At 44.6% G+C, this 14586-nt stretch overlaps 1 protein-coding gene across 1 annotated transcript in view; it reads left to right on the forward strand.

The window, feature by feature from the left end:
* The window catches only part of SLC5A2 (solute carrier family 5 member 2), a 123209-nt gene that overhangs the window by 42943 nt on the left and 65680 nt on the right, over nucleotides 1-14586 (forward strand). Inside the window, exons 3-8 of the mRNA XM_085615062.1 lie at nucleotides 1685-1789; nucleotides 2077-2136; nucleotides 5235-5339; nucleotides 6077-6182; nucleotides 9253-9333; nucleotides 11140-11366. Of these exons, the coding sequence (XP_085471188.1) occupies nucleotides 1685-1789; nucleotides 2077-2136; nucleotides 5235-5339; nucleotides 6077-6182; nucleotides 9253-9333; nucleotides 11140-11366 (684 nt within the window). The remainder of the gene's footprint in view (nucleotides 1-1684; nucleotides 1790-2076; nucleotides 2137-5234; nucleotides 5340-6076; nucleotides 6183-9252; nucleotides 9334-11139; nucleotides 11367-14586) is intronic.

A 14586-nucleotide genomic window follows, 5' to 3' on the forward strand; every position in this document is an offset into this window, starting at 1 on the left:
ATCTGTATGTATCTGGGTGAGTTGAGGGTGTTCGGTAAAAGACACAATTGAGAGCTGTGGAGTTGAGGCGGAGGGCAGTGCCAAGTTTCTCACAGTGCCTGTTACTGGGTCATTAAGGTGTTCCAATTTCAATCCCTCTTGCCAAACCCCATGTAGTGGGCAACAGGGCACACTAGGCCTACTGGGCCCCAAACATGGTGCTTGCAGTCGTTTTACTCTGATGACCTGGGGTCTGTCCTACTGTGGCTCTGCAAACTGGGCCGGGGCACACCATGTCTGCAGTTGGCTCTCAGTGCAGCAAGGGCAAGCAGACAAAAGCTTCTCAGGCAGGAAGAGTGAGTGGGCATGGGGCCAGATGTACGAAACATTTTACGGGTTGCAAATGGCCAATTGGGCCAGTTGCAAACGGCCGTTGCGACCGGTAAAATGCATTTTGCCATGTATAAAAGGCAAAATGCGACTCAGTAACTTGTTACCAAATCGCATTTTGCTTTTGTGATCCGCTGTTAGGAAGGGGCGTGTTTAGGGCGTCCCTTCCTAATAGCAAATAGCAGTGGTATTTAGGAATGTTTCGCGACCGGAATGCAGTTGCAAAACATTTATAATTTACTGACCCCGTAGAGGAGGCGGTAACCCATTTGCAAGTGGGAAGGGGTCCCCATGGGATCCCTTCTCCTTTGTGTATTTGGGTGAAAGCATTTTTTAGGAGTAGGCAGTCGTCTCGCGGATCACTGCCTATTCTTACAAAATGAAAAGAAAACTTTTCATTTTTATTTTTGTGTTGCAGCCCAATTTTCTTTAACCCCTTCAGCGCTGCGCGGATTCCCCCGCGGTGCTGAAGGGTTCGAGCGCGGGCGGGGCCATGACGGAACGGTTCCGTCATGAGCACAGCTCAACCGATGCTCATGACGGAATCGTTCCGTCATGAGCATGGAAGGGGTTAAGGAAAACAGGCTGTATTACAACAAATAAATATTGCTTTATTTAAGAAGCAATCAGAGACATGGTGACTCCAGTAGCCCACTATCTCTGTGATTTTAGCCATTCCCAATGGGTCACAAATTGTGACCTGCCTCATGAATATTGATGAGGCAGGTCCGATTGCAACCCACTGGGAATCGCAAACAGTGTCTGAGACACTGTTGTACATAGTTGTTTGCTATTTACCAATTGCGAATCGCAAAAATTTGCAGTTAGGAAATTGTAACCTGACTTTTTTGTACATCTCGCCCAAGACCTCTTAACTCAACCAACACACACAAGAATGTATGGTCCAGTCCAGTGCTAAGGTTTTAAGTTAGAAGTAAGTCCATCCATGCATGATTGTCTCCATCCTTTTCACCCTGCCTTCCCTAGTGTGAGTGGGAAGTCAATATCCATCTCAGCTCAGACTTTTCTGCTACACAGTTCCAGTGATTCTCTTCTGCTCACACCTCAGAGAACCCTTATTCTAAATTGGAGGTGGTGCCTCTAGGCCTCACAGCAACAGCACTGGAAGAGTGCTGCCATATGCCCCAGATATGGTATGTCCTTTGCCCTCCAAAACGATAGGATATGGCCTCTCTGTTCTACAATGGGCTTGCATTATATGTATGCTTTGAGGCCTCCCTTAGTCTCAGACACAGGGATGTGCATCCTTTGACTCACCACGTAATGAAATTAACAACTCTTTCTCGTTTCACAGGTTGGTGCCTCGCTCTTTGCCAGTAACATCGGCAGCGGCCATTTTGTTGGCCTGGCAGGAACCGGTGCTGCGAGTGGATTGGCTGTTGCGGGATTTGAGTGGAATGTATGGAAGTATTCTCATGGCCTCTTCTCCAGTCAACTCATTATCTCCCCAACTCACTCCATTACTTCTGTTTATGACCTTAGTCTCTAGCATCAACCTCTCCTTTGTCATTACTTGATATTGTCGCTCAAGTATTCTTTGACTCTTGTGTTAGTCCTTCGTTCCTCTTCTTAATTCCTTGTACCCCTTGTTAATTACTTGTTTTGCTTCTTCCATTTTTCTCTTTTCCTGCTCATGCCTGACTCTATAGATTACTAATAATCCCTTTAACTCCCTCCCTCCAACAGGCACTGTTTGTAGTTCTGCTCCTTGGCTGGATCTTCGTCCCAGTTTACCTGACTGCTGGGGTAAGTCTTGGATATATTAGACTAATGGCGGTCATTGGCCAGAAATGTGAATTCACAACTGAGGAGTGCAGTTCTCCTCTTTCCACACAGCTGTCCCTACAGGAGGCTTTCATCCACTCTGGTGGCTCTACAGTATGGGGAGTGAAGAGAGTATAACTAAAAGGTCCCTTTATGTGTGCATGGAGGCCAGGCGCATGTTCCTTATTGAACAGGGGCAAATGGCAGGTTGTTCCTAACCAAGGAAGACATTTATTTACGCAGAAGGTAGGACAGATAATTCAATGACCTCCCGCTTCTGAAGATACTGTCCCTAGGAGTAACCACGCATTACTGGGGAACCTCTTGCTGTACCCTAACTACAAAGTATAGGTTCTACTAGGCCCAAGCTGACTCTCTCATCCACTCCCACGGCCATCAGGCACCGCGTGCAGAGCTGGAAGAGTCCACCTGCAAGTCACTGCTGGGGGGAGGGGCGGCTACAGACTGGGGTCCCAGTACTTGGTGCAATGGAGGGACATGACACAGGGTGGCTACTGTTTGAACATGCACACGAACGTGATCAGCTTCTTTTTATTATTTTGGTGACCTCACACCGTGTCACCGTGCATGATTAACCAGACGTTGTGTCTCATGGCGCAGCACCACACAAACACTTCAAACGCTCGATGCAAACATTCCGCAGGGTGACCACATTTTGAGAAGCAAAAATCGGGACAAGCTAGACAAAAAAGTAGGACTAAAGCCTGTGTCTGGCCTGTCCTAATTTTAACTATAAAATGTAAACACCTTCCACCCGTTAGCTATGGGAAGACTTCTACTCTCTACCCTGGGTACCCCCCTGCTCTCCTCTACTCTCTGCCCTGAGTACCCCTGCTCTCCTCTACTCTCTGTCTCCCCTCTGCAGCGTCAGACGTGCACCTGCACTGCCGGAAACAGATACATTATTTAAAGAAAGCATGCCTTTTAATCCTCTTTTGCAGGATGACTTGACCTTCGTCCCAAAAACCGGGACATGTATTTACATTTAAGGAAAGCGTCGGGAGGGACACCGGGGACAGTCCTCTGAAAACCGGGACTGTCCGGGGAAATCCGGGACGTCTGGTCACTCTAGTTATGTGCTCCAGCGCCCTCCAGTGGTAGATGCTGAGCGCATTACTGTATCCAAGAATTGTTTCAGGGAGTTGAAGAAAGCATCGTCACACTAAAGTCACATAATGCCCCCTAGTGGCTCAAAGGTGTCACCGTCAGCCACCGTCCTTGGCTGATACCTTCATTGCAGAAAACATGGAGTACATGTATGTTATATAATACAAGAGAGCCTGTAATCCCTTTATAAAATGCTGTCTATAATTTACTTTATTGCGCATCTAGACGCCTGTAATAAAGAAGTGATGTTGCTGCTCAACTGTAACAAGTTATCACCTTGAGTTCTGGCTTCAAAATGCCTACGCCCAGGTAAAAGGCGGGTCACAGACCATCATTACAGTGGCAGATTAAACAAGAAAAACTGGAAATTGCTTTTCCTCCTTCTATCTTTTTCTAAAAAGAAACGATGATCAGCAGAAAGGAGATGTTAATGGCAACATGTTTATTGTTTTCCCACGCTATAAGTAATTACAGGAAAGATAGACTTTCTCCATGTCTTTAATCTACATAGCCTGAGCCATACCTTTTTTTATCTGATTTACATTAAACTGATTCTAATATCTTTTTTTGCAAACAAATTTAAAAAATAACTACCTCCTTTTTAGCGTGTTTAATTTCACAGTACATGTTCTGCTTTAATTTTTTTTGTCTGCAATGAACATGATAGAGCAAGACACCAAGGATTTAGGCAGCTTGTGGGAGCGTTGATGGCATGACCATGTATTATGAGGAATAAAGTATCCTCTGCTGTGCATCACATGTGGGATAAAGTATCTCCTGCCATATACTATAAGGCTATTGTAATTCACCTAGGAGTTCCATAACCATATAGAGGAACGATGCCAAAGGCCAAGATCCTTTATAAGGTAATGGAACTCCGAGGTGATGTGCAATATGATCATGTACAGTAGGGTGTACCTTATTCCTAATAATACCTTTAGTTGTAGCTCTTTCATATGAGAGAAAGACCATGAGACACATCCAAAAGGAGTTAGTTACTTGTTACAAAAAGATATTAAAATCAGTTTAATACAAGTCAGTTTTTAAAAATTGTTTTTAAAAAGGCACAGTAGCTCGGAATGTGTAGAAACATGCAGAAAGAGTCTAACTTTTCTATAATTACCTAAGGAATGCAAAAAATAAACATGTTGTCGTAAGTATCTCTTTTCTGCTTGTCACTGTACAGCTGGAAAAACAGATCAAAATTAAGTTTGCCTTCTTTAAACAGCTGCTTTCGATATACTCCACGACCTGCCTTTCTCTTCAGCTGCTGGCTCTGGCAGCCGGCATTGTGAGTCAAAACTCAACTGTAATAACTTATTACAGTTGAGCGGCAACGTCGTTTCTTTATAATAAGCGAGTGGGTGCATGACAAGTCAGCTATTATAAAGAAATTAGAGATGGGTTATATACAGCCATTGCAGAATCCCATGTACTATAAGGATATTGCAAGTCACCTCGGAGTTCCTCAACCCATAAAGGAACCAAGCCCCTGGCCTTGTTCCTCTCTGTGGTCATGGAACTCTCTGGTGACTTGCAATATCCTCATCATGTACGGCAGAGGGTACTTTATCCAGTAAATAAGGATAGCAGCATTTGTATAGCACACGTCTTTCATTTGTAGGGTGCTGTTGAACTTCAGAAGTCTGGGCACCTTGTAGGATTCGTACTGTCGGGAGGCAACAGAGGTGATCTATACGATAAGCAATCTCACTCAATAGCTCTCTCTCTTTTTCTTTCTCTCTGTCTCTCTCCTTAGCTACACTGTTTGAATTAAAGGATATGACTGATTGAAAAAGACAATAAATAAAAGAAACATGCATTCTGGGTTAACTGCACATGGTTCATTCACATAGGACTGAGAGTTCTCAGCAGAGAAGCAGGGCTTGTCTTCACAGTACACATGGGTGACAGGCCTTTGTACACCAGTTCTGTTTGTCTCTTCTCTGCAGGTCATCACCATGCCTCAGTACCTCAAGAAACGGTTCGGGGGCAGGCGGATCCGCCTGTATCTGACTGTCCTTTCTCTTTTCTTGTATATCTTCACCAAGATCTCGGTACGTCAACTCCTCCCTACCTACTGTGCAAACACCAAACTGCCACGCGAGCTGTGTGAAAGAACTAGGAAGGGTGTGAGCAGTGGGACTGGTGTAAGATCACTGAGGACTGGAGGGAATTCCACGGTATGAGGTGGAACACTAATGTGGGCCCTCCTGAGAGGAGATGATATAAGAGCATTTGGACTTATGATAGTGTGTAGGACTGCCAGAGAGCGGTGTAAGAGCGGTGGAGAGTACTGTAGAGGGGTTGACAACTGGTTACGAAACGGTGGGGGTGGTGAAAGAAAACTACTGGATGGTGTAAGAATACTAGGGCATGGCTCAGGAGCTGAAAGGTTGGTGAATATGTGTGGAAGATGGATTAATAGCACAGAAGACATTTTGCAAGTAGTGAGGAGTGGTGTAAGGGTGGGAGTTAATGGTCAAGACATTCTTGGTGATGGAGTAAGATAACTGGAGGAAGGCATAGGAATACTGGGGGGTGGTGCTGGAGCTCAGGGGATGATGGTGTATGTGTAATAGAGGTTGGAGTAAGATCACTGAGGATAGTTTAGAAGGATTGGAGCATAATGTATGAGTGATGGCAGATAGAGCAAGAGTGCTTGTGGATATCATAGTTCGGGGGGGGGGGGTTGTAGCTGCGCCTGTGAGCTTAAGCCGTGCTTGCTCTTGTTTTACTTCATGCTGCTAGAGTCATTATGAAGCCACTTCCTCCTCTCTGGTTTCTTTTCCAGGTCGACATGTTCTCTGGTGCAATTTTTATCCGGGAGGCTCTGGGTTGGGACATCTATGTGTCTGTCATCGCTTTGCTGGGAATTACAACAATATACACCGTGACAGGTATCAGATCAAGAGCCTCTGTTGCCTTTTCACCTCATATAACTGGAATACTGTAGGTGTGGGAGTATGTCTGTGACAAGCTAGTTGGACCCTGGATTCTCGGTGTCTGTAGGTAACATGATGAGAGGCGTGCTCCGGGGTGTTGCCACCTAGTCATGGTTGCTTATTCAAAACCATGCTCCACACTGTGTACCAACATGTACAGCGTAGCCGCATACTATGCCCATAAATCCCATATGGGTTGTATAAAAAAACAATAATCGTGGTAAATCTTTTTCAGTTTCAAGTTTCTGTAGAATGTAATATATTCCAAACATAAAAAATTAAATAGAAATTCCATAATTGTTTTGGACTATTATTGTATTCTTTTCATTGTTCTTTTGAATATTGAATTTTTAAAATTTTAATTGGAGTCTAGAAATCTCCAGGAATTTCAGGCCACTCAGCCCATCGTCATTTTTTATCTCTACCTTCACGGGCATTAATCCATTGTCAAGGCGGACCAGAAGCCCATCCTCCCCATATTCAAAAGGTCAGCTCCTGACTACCAACCCACATAGAGAAAGTAAGCTACGTCGGCAAGGCCTGGACACGCAGGTGGTGTACTACCCTGAATTCGAATGAATATACTTCCTAACTAGCTGACGGCAGATAAGAATACTGAAATGCATAGTTCTTTACTGATGAGCCGTGCTCTACCTAAGGCTCTTGTTGTTAAAATGCATCCTCTCCAGCGTTCCAAGTCCCTGCTGCTCAGGCAGTGTGTGAGCACATGTAGAATGCTGAGAGTGTTTTTGTTGGATTGAGTGTCAGTTGAAGATATGGGCTGGGCAGCAAGGATACTGCTCCTGGTGGGGCTTACCTGTAACCTTAATAAACCTTCTTCCTCTTTAATCTACATTACGGCTACTGGACTTCCTTTTACATCTCTCTTGTTTGAGAATGGTCAGCAAGCTTTGTAAGAAACCCTGCAACTAGCAGGCATGTCTCACTGAGCAAGGTGATGTAAAAATAAGAGGTTCAAAACTAGACCAGAGCAATCAGTGTCCTCGCAGTCATGTCCAGCAACCAATCAGAAATTGCGTCACTGGAAATTGACTTCCTCAGTTAGGTACAAGGCTGGTCCTCCTGGGAAATCTGGCCCACTGGTAGCTTCAGTGTAGTGTAAAAGTCAAAGCCCAGATCAGAGAGAAGGTGTGGTTTCCCAGCATTGATTAAATGGTTGAAAACTTGAACTCCAGTGTAGCATAGGGCACAAAACAATGTGGAAGACCCACTCATCCATTCTAAGAAAAAGGGCCAGCCAACCTTGGCAGAAATCCTGTGCCAACTTCTGCAGTCTCTCGAAAAGAGCTTACAGTGTAGCCCTTGAGGACTCCACGCATGCCACTATGGAATTCCTCCATTTAACATATTGCATTTACATTTAAATAATTATGATAAAACACATTTACGTATTTAAAAAAATGCACTTTTTAACCGCTAATAAAAATGTAAAGTTATTTTAAATTATTAAAAACATAACTTTTACTTACATTTACTGAATATTAAAATCCTAGGAGGAGTGAGTTTTTTTTAGCTGTGATTACCAAATAATATTTATAAATTAAATTATTATAGTTCAACTATTAATTGAACATTTAATTTATTGAGTTGATGTGCTGTAATACTTAATTTCATTAGTACTAGGTCAATGAAGCTTAATTCAATTTAATTTCTGTTTTACATTACAATATTAAATTTTTTTAATTAATAATAACGTTTATTATTTTCCTATGCTTTACCACAGGGGAAGGATCACCCCGGTAGTGGCAATCACCACCTATGAGTGAAAAGTTACTAATAGTAACTATACACTCATAAACTCATTCTGATATGTCTCCACCCCCTCGTTTTCAGAGGGTGCAAACATACACATCTACACTTTGAAATGGTGGACAGCAAAAAAGAGTAGATTTACACCTATGTGCAAGATTACATTTAAATGAGTAATCCTACATGTGTAAATTCACCTTTGTGAATAGGACCCGTTATGCAACAACTACTCCCTTGTTCTGTCATCCCTTTAAGACCAATAATTTCACTCTATACCCTACCTGCGACTCACCAGTGGAAATCAGAGAGAACAGAAAACAAGAAATGTCAAAGGTAGAACTGGATCTACTGATCAACATGTGGGCAACAATAGTTTGGTGAAGTGTCAATACTTAGCTACCAATCGAAAATTCTAACTTGAAGTATATTCAATGGAGGTGTTGGCCAGTAAGGGTACCAAGGTAACCTTGGCGAGAGAGAAAGGATGAAGTAGCTCAGTGTTCATCCATCTTAAAGAACACCCAATCAGAAGGTGAACCAACAGATACTAAAGCTCATTCCAATATAGGACAGACACAAATTCAGGTACTGCCTGAAACTCCAACAACCAACACCACTACACCAATGACAACTTCTTACCCTTCTGGTCCACCCATGAGCATGTCAACAACAGGCCCACATGATTGACATCTGTCATCTGGTAGGCCCTACTGCAGGCAATAGGGACAACTGATACAGAAGGCTGTTCTGGCAAGGCAGTGGCTCGGGTATGTTATGTTGTAGTCATTTGTGTAGCACATTGCTGCCACTGGTGTGGCCATGTAGTGCTTTACGAGCTAAACTAGAAAACCTAAATGTCAACTAAACTTAAAAAATTCCAAGTGACTGTCTCAAAATGATTGTTGGAATTGGAGTTCTGGGGAACTCTACGGCGCCTTCTGTTTGTTTCATTTTGAGTTTTAGAGGGATATACACATACACACACACACATGCATGCACACACATGCATAAGCACACACAAGCACGCGCACACACTCTCTTTTTGCTCGGGTGATATAATTGTGACCTCACTTTAAATTAGAGAGACACAAAAGATTTGTTATGATCGTGGTAGAATGGACTGGGCTTTGGGATGCAAGAACATAGCCCACTTGTTTGGGTTTATGATGGAGCAGCATGATTGTGTGTTTGTGAGTGGTACAGTGAGGTGCGGTGATGTGTCGGGCTGTGGTAAACATCCTCTTTGTCTCCGCAGGTGGTCTGGCTGCCCTGATGTACACAGACACAGTTCAAACCTTTGTCATCATCGCTGGAGCCTTCATCCTTATGGGCTTCTGTAAGTCTACTCCTCCCCCACACTCAGGACCCCTCACGCCTTATCCTTTCACTACTGAGTCCCCTGGTGGGATAATGCTTGCTCAGACTGAGATAGAACTGAGCTTCCCATAGTTGTTAGAGTGGGAGGCGCCCATGCATGCGTGGTGTGACTCCTTCATATGGCAGTCTACTTGTCCGATACCACAAACGCCCCATGACTTCTTGGAGCAAAAGAGCCACCAAACTGGCCTCGTCAAAACAAAACTACACACTTAAGCTCGACTATCTCTGGCTTCACAGAAAGCAGAGTGCACAACGGCATGTATGATGTAAGAGTGACGGGGAACACTGCCATACAGAAAGGCAGCAACTTCCGACTGTCAGAGTACGGTGTCGTAAGTTGGCAACCACAACAAATCAAGAAAGGGGGTTGGGTCCTTAAAACTACGTGAGATTAGACCAATGATATACCATAAAATACAAGAATATATCCCTGGCGTGATGGTCATTGTTGATATTGCTCAATAATGACCAAGATAAGTCATCTCATGATAAAAAAAACTTTTATTTGCTTCAACAGGAAACTTGAGCATATTGTAGCTGCAAATTATTTATATCACACTCATAATTAGTTGATAACATTTACACAATATGAGCATTGACACAACCACAATTATTAAACTGTGCACAAGCAGTTCACAGTCACCACCATTTTGTGAAAGCAATACAAATGTAAAAAAAATGAGAAAAGGTTTCTGATTCTAAAGTACTTTTCCAGTTCAGGATTTTAGAAATGTAAAGTAAGGTAAGTGTCCGTAAACGATACTTTCTTTCACAGACATGTACCGTACCATCAGGGCCGGCTCTAGGGCGGTGCTACGGTGCAGCCGCATCTGACGTTAAACACGGGGGGGGGGGTCACTGTATTTAGAAACAACTTATGGCTTTAAGGCCTCCCACTCATATCTGTAATACAGAAGGTTAATATGTCTGCTGCCAAGAATGGGCACCAAGTAGATCTCAGAATGGTAATTTATTTTGGATAGCCCCGTGGGTTAATGCTTTTGTCACAGAGATTCTCTTGTTACTTGCAGTTCATATGTTACAATTAACTCTAATGTAGCACAGTGAGCTATGAACTGTCATCGAAGAGCTGCATGCAAATTGCAAAGCATAGGGTTGGACCCTTGCCCATCCCCCCCCCCCTTCTACCGGTCTTTCATTGTCCTAATGCTGCTGAAAATGGTTAGTATGGGTAGAAATACATTCTCATTAGTGAAGCCAACCCTGTCTACTGTGGTACGTTTTAAATCCAGTCTGTGCTTCTCCAGATCAAACACACTTAATATACTGCCTACTAGTATGGATGACATGTGATTCCTACACCTTGTAATCCTCATTGTTTTATGTAGCATTTCCTAGAGACTGATTTACACATGACTCTTTGTCTCTGTATGTTTGTGTAACGTAAAGTGCTCTGACACCCTACACTGGTATGAGTAGCACTATAAAACAAATTAAATGCGAGTGAGAGAGGGGCTATGACGAGATGAGGGGCACTGTTGAAGGGTGGGAGTGAGGGAATCCATGGAGAAGGTCATTGGGGAAAAGGCATCAAAATAGGTTGTTGCATCAGGTGCCACCTGCGCCAAAGCCGGCCCTGATTACCATACATTATTTTTCTAAAATCTGGAACTGTGGGTAATATAGTTTTGTGAAATTTCACTATTTAGCAGGCAAACAAAAATTCAAATTTGAGGTATATTCTACGGAGGTGTTGGCGTGAAAGAAAGTTTCTTACTCTGACCTCTTTGTTTCTTCTCAGCATTCCATGAGGTGGGCGGATATCAAGGTCTGTTCGAGAAGTATATGAATGCAACTCCCACCATCACCACATCTCCGAATCTAAGTCACGCCATCCCTGCAGCCTGCTACAACCCCCGGGAGGACTCCTACAGCCTGCTGCGAGACCCTGTGAGCGGGGACCTGCCCTGGCCTGCCCTGCTCATAGGGCTAACCCTCGTCTCATGTTGGTACTGGTGTAGTGACCAGGTGAGGGACGGCAGTTCTGGGTTGGTACCCCCATCTGTGCATGGATATCTGTAACCTGTGCACCTTTCTCCTGTGTATCTTGTGCACCCACTGCTTAATTTGAGCCGGTGGTTTCCGGTTCTCGGCACATGCTCTTAATTGTCAACATCGGCACTGATGTCAGCTGCCACATTGTGGCGCTGCTTGTATAAGTTAAAGATGAGCAGAACAGCAATTGTTTGTTAATTCAGCATATAATAAAAACAACTTATACCTGCCACCCAAGCTACATTTATAGCTCTGGGACCTGGAATAGTCTGAGTTGTCACACTTGTAGCAGTATGCTGGTTAGTAGTTTTGTAGGTACTGTCTCTGATAACGCCGGCAGTGGCAATTGGTGGTGTAAGCTGCATAGGCCTCCTAAAGAGAGCCATGGCACTTATTTTTTCACAAATTAAGCACTGTTTGCACCTTCCTATCAACCAACTCTGTCTTCCCCATTCACCTCATCTTCTGCCTCTAACTTGTGCACTGCCCTCCTCTGCACCTGCATTAAGACAGATTTATGTTGCAGGACCCATACCTTAAATTTGTCCTACAGACCGTTCACATGGCCTTCCTGTGGGTGACGTTCTCAGACTGTAGGCTCCCACTTCCGTAGATTCCTCACAACATAAATTTCATTTGCGGCTGCTGACTGGAAGCAGCAGTGGGGCGGGGGGCGGGGAGCGGGGAATCACTCCTTTGTCTTCTTCCTGGCTGCTTGTCAGATACAGGAAGCACAAGGTCTCCCACGCTCCCCGCAGCCAATCCCAACGCTGCAATGCAGCATTGTGATTGGTCTGAACGTCGTGACACAGCACTCAGCCAGGGACTGAAGGGGTGGGCATGTTCTCCATGCAGGTTGTAAAGTGTGCATGACTGTTTTGGGTGGCCCGAAAGGGCCGACCAGTCGTTGAGCATTTCAGGAGGGTTGTACCACTCCTCCCCTGCTCTTCAGCCCCGCCCGCCCCCTCACGCAAGCTGCCACAGCAGAAGGACAAAATAAAATGTTAATAATATTAGTTATTATCATTTCATTTTTTCCTTTCTTTTGCTGCTTGGAGGCAGTGAGGCGATGCTTCTCTGCCTTAGCGGAGGAGCCACTACTGAAAACTTTCTCTCACACCGAGCAAGCCGCACAATGATCTACATTTAATCTACGTATCGAAATCGATTCTTTCCCTCCGTGGCCTGGAAATAAACAAACTCTGGCTCCAGCCCCCTGAAGCTTAGGGGCCAGATTTACTAACTTTAAGCCGGGTGGGAGTCACAAAAGTGGCAAATACCAGTGCAATCTGTAGAACTGGGATTTAGTTTTAAGCAGAAAAATGGTTTCGTGCTGGAAAGCAGCCCTAAAGCAACACAAACTAGAGCAATGCACTATTTTTGTGCCAAGAGAGCATACCATGTGTGGTACATGGGCATCCCCATGCACCCACCCAAATGTTGTCATGCAAATCCCTATCTACTCACCTTGGTAGACAGGGATTGGCATCAACAGTTTACACCTCCTTTAAGCAGGCATAACGTTGAAGACGTTTTCTTCTCTCCAAACCTTCCCAAGTTTGCATGTGTGCTGTACTGCAGAGTACACACACAAACTTGGAAAGTATTAACACATGTCTAAAAATAGAAGTGCTTAATTTGTAAAAGAATGAGTGCCTGTGCCCAAAGCTGGGCTCAGAAACCCACGGCCGCTGCTGCTAGATGTCAGCGTGCTAACAACCAAGGCTGCATAGTTGGCAATCTTACCTTGAGCCTCTTTAATCCACTACCAGGCACTCCCTTTGCCTTTACCTCACTCTTGCAAGTTCCTCCTATCACCCTTTGGGACTGTTTTTCCATCTTTCTCTTCCTCCTTTCCCCTTTGTGTGTTTTTTCTTTCCCAGGCTCTTGGAAAATGTCTGATCAGGGAAAATAAGCCAGATTTATGTTGCAGGACCCATACCTTAAATTTGTCCTACAGACCGTTCACATGGCCTTCCTGTGGGTGACGTTCTCAGACTGTAGGCCCCCACTTCCGTAGATTCCTCACAACATAAATTTCATTTGCGGCTGCTGACTGGAAACAGCAGTGGGGCGGGGAGCGGGGAATCACTCATTTGTCTTCTTCCTGGCTGCTTGTCAGATACAGGAAGCACAAGGGCTCCCACGCTCCCCGCAGCCAATCCCAACGCTGCAATGCAGCATTGTGATTGGTCTGAACGTCGTGACACAGCACTCAGCCAGGGACTGAAGGGGTGGGCATGTTCTCCATGCAGGTTGTAATGCACCCTGCATGGAGAACGGGGTAAAGTGTGCATGACTGTTTTGGGTGGCCCGAAAGGGCCGACCAAACAGTAATTGAGCATTTCAGGAGAGATGTACCACTCCTCCCCTGCTCTTCAGCCCCGCCCGCCCCCTCACGCAAGCTGCCACAGCAGAAGAACAAAATAAAATGTTAATAATATTAGTTATTATCATTTCAGTTTTTCCTTTCTTTTTCTGCTTGGAGGCAGTGGGGCGATGCTTCTCTGCCTTAGCGGAGGAGCCACTACTGAAAACTTTCTCTCACACCGAGCAAGCCGCACAATGATCTACATTTAATCTACGTATCGAAATCGATTCTTTCTCTCCGTGGCCTGGAAATACACAAACTCTGGCTCCAGCCCCCTGAAGTGTAGCGGCCAGATTTACTAACTTTATGCCGGGTGGGAGTCACAAAAGTGGCAAAAACCAGTGCAATCTGTAGAACTGGGATTTACTTTTAAGCAGAAAAATGGTTTCGTGCTGGAAAGCAGCCCTAGAGCAACACAAACTAGAGGAATGCTCTATTTTTGTGCCAAGACAGCATACCATGTGTGGTACATGGGCATCCCCATGCACCCACCCAAATGTTGTCATTCAAATCCCTATCTACTCACCTTGGTAGACAGGGATTGGCATCAACAGTTGACACCTCCTTTAAGCAGGCATAACGTTGAAGACGTTTTCTTCTCTCCAAACCTTCCCAAGTTTGCATGTGTGCTGTACTGCAGAGTACACATACAAACATGGAAAGTATTAACACATGTCTAAAAATAGAAGTGCTTAATTTGTAAAAGAATGAGTGCCTGTGCCCAAAGCTGGGCTCAGAAACCCACGGCCGCTGCTGCTAGATGTCAGCGTGCTAACAACCAAGGCTGCATAGTTTGCAATCTTACCTTGAGCCTCTTTAATC

Source organism: Triturus cristatus, chromosome 7 (genome assembly GCF_964204655.1).
Source record: "Triturus cristatus chromosome 7, aTriCri1.1, whole genome shotgun sequence".
NCBI lineage: Eukaryota > Metazoa > Chordata > Amphibia > Caudata > Salamandridae > Triturus > Triturus cristatus.